The sequence below is a fragment of the Bactrocera latifrons genome, unplaced genomic scaffold (assembly GCF_001853355.1).
Source record: "Bactrocera latifrons isolate USDA-ARS-PBARC rearing strain unplaced genomic scaffold, ASM185335v1 scaffold_80, whole genome shotgun sequence".
Taxonomy (NCBI): domain Eukaryota; kingdom Metazoa; phylum Arthropoda; class Insecta; order Diptera; family Tephritidae; genus Bactrocera; species Bactrocera latifrons.
This window is the reverse complement of record NW_017537490.1, coordinates 272819-274930: the sequence shown is the minus strand read 5'-3', so window position 1 is coordinate 274930 and position 2112 is coordinate 272819. Positions and strand designations below refer to the sequence as shown.

The following is a 2112-nucleotide window of genomic DNA, read 5'->3' as shown; positions in this document are numbered from 1 at the left end:
TTAACTGCAAATTTTCAAGATATACTATGTTTCAAGTGAATATGTGAATATGGACTATATACATATTTCTTATTCAAAATTCGATATTCAAAATTTACTTATAAGCATAACCTTAAAATCTCGAAAAATCTACTTTCAGTTCCTTCGAAGACCGCGGGTCTATTAAACAAGCAATAAGTCTGATATAAATATCCGACAAAGGCATCACAAAAAAGCCGAATTATTAAAAGGAAGCTCAGGAAAAAGGCATGAGCGAGACCTTGAAATGCCTTTGTTACTTCCGTCCCGCCTTATCTAGAACTCATCTCAGATCTAGCAGCTTCGCAGTTAATGTACTAGATGAAGTATCAAAATTCTTTAAGAAATTTCACTTGAAAAGCTGGCATGTCACAGTACCATTAAGTCTTTCTATTGCGTGACAGCCAGTAAGTATAACCTAATCTAATTTTTAAAAATCTGTAATAATGTTTCAATATAAATTTTATGTTCTTCAACTCACCGCATCGATTAGCTGCTGGCCGTAATGGCAAATTAAATAAATTTGAAACAGCGATGAAAAGAGAAAAAGAAACAACTTAACCATATAGTCCGGTTCGGCGTCCATAGTCATTTGAAAGCCGACAAAGCAAATTACAAATGATGAAGTCATAAAATTGACTAAAAGCGGCACACCCAATACCTCATTCATAATGTCCGACAAACTAGAAATCAGTAAAATTACGAAAACCTGAATATATTGGTAATAACTAGCGTCACACTTACCTCAAGACATTGGCGTGATATTCAAYTATGTCGCAGAGGAACCTCATATCCTTGCGGTATAACTCGCTCTCCTTCACATCACGTACCGCGCCTTTCAAAGCTTGTGGCTGATACTCAGTGATCCGCTGTGCAACATACTCATAATGCATAATAATTTGCGTCGCCATGGCACATAACACCAAATCACTAGCGATCTGTCCCGAAGCCGAATGATAGCCAGCGATGCTTTGCGAAGTGTAGTAAAGATAGAAAGTCCAATGATCATGCCAATTCCAAGGAATATAGCTCTCATAGGGCAGCGTTTTGTTGACGCTTCGCATRTGCAACCAACAATCGTAGATCTGCCGTTGCATATACGGATAGAGATTGTAGGTCCAAATCAGTATCATGAAGATCATTGCAAAGGCGCTCATTACAATCGTACATTGACGCAAGTGGCTTCGCAAGTTCATCATTTTCTGCTGCGGCTCCGTGCGTGGAAAGATGGCGTTCATGAGCTGCAGGAAGCGTGTCATCTCTGCTTTCTTACGCCACATAAAGTACATTTTTATGGAGCCGACGAGCACAAAACCGGCATATGAGAGCGTCATGGTTGCCTGTATGAAGTTCTTAGTGAACATTAGAACTGCAAAGATCAACTCCGAAAGTAGCCAGACATTAACATTAAACAAGCTGATGTAGAAGACTGCACTCTGTAGCGAACCGCCATTTGTGTTCCATAGATCAATGCCAACGCTGCGATAAAAGAAGCTGGGTATACGCAAGAAGGCTTCGAAGCGTATAATGTTTGACATATTTGAGAAGGCTCCCGTTAGAATACTAAGAGTATGAAAAAAACAACAAATTAATTAATGAAAATTGTTTTTGAAAATAATTTCTTAAATTAAAATATAATAATTTTGTAGCTTTGGGCCTATGCGATTTGTCATAAAGCAGGCAGATTATTATCTTTGATAACAGTCCACTAAATGACGAGAGGTGTGAATCGAAAACAGAACTAATATAAATAAAACAGAATGGTATAATCATCTATCTTGCGATGATTTCACGGTGAAACGGTTGTCTTAATACTCTGGTGCTAAGATGATCAGAGTCCAAACTAGATATGGAAATATTCTTCTTTATTGGCGTAGACACCGCTTACGCGATTATAGCCAAGTTTACCAYAGCGCGCCAGTCGCTCTACCTTTCCGTTGCTTGGCGCCAATTGGAAATACCACACGAAGCCTAGTCCGACTCCACCTGGTCTTTCCAACGTAGTGAAGGTCATCCTCTTCCTCTGCTCCCCCCGGCGGGTACTGTGTCGAATGCTCTCCGAGCTGAAGTGTTATCATCCATTCGGACAACGTA

The 2112-nt window shown here is 39.5% G+C and overlaps 1 protein-coding gene across 1 annotated transcript in view; it reads right to left on the bottom strand.

Annotated features, from left to right (window-relative positions):
• Positions 1 to 1556, bottom strand: part of LOC108976847 (odorant receptor 85c-like) — a 4849-nt gene extending 3293 nt beyond the window's left edge. Inside the window, exons 1-2 of the mRNA XM_018946214.1 lie at positions 763 to 1556; positions 500 to 701 (exon numbers count right to left, since the gene is read on the bottom strand). Of these exons, the coding sequence (XP_018801759.1) occupies positions 500 to 701; positions 763 to 1556 (996 nt within the window). The remainder of the gene's footprint in view (positions 1 to 499; positions 702 to 762) is intronic.
• Between the last annotated feature and the right edge of the window lie 556 nt (positions 1557 to 2112).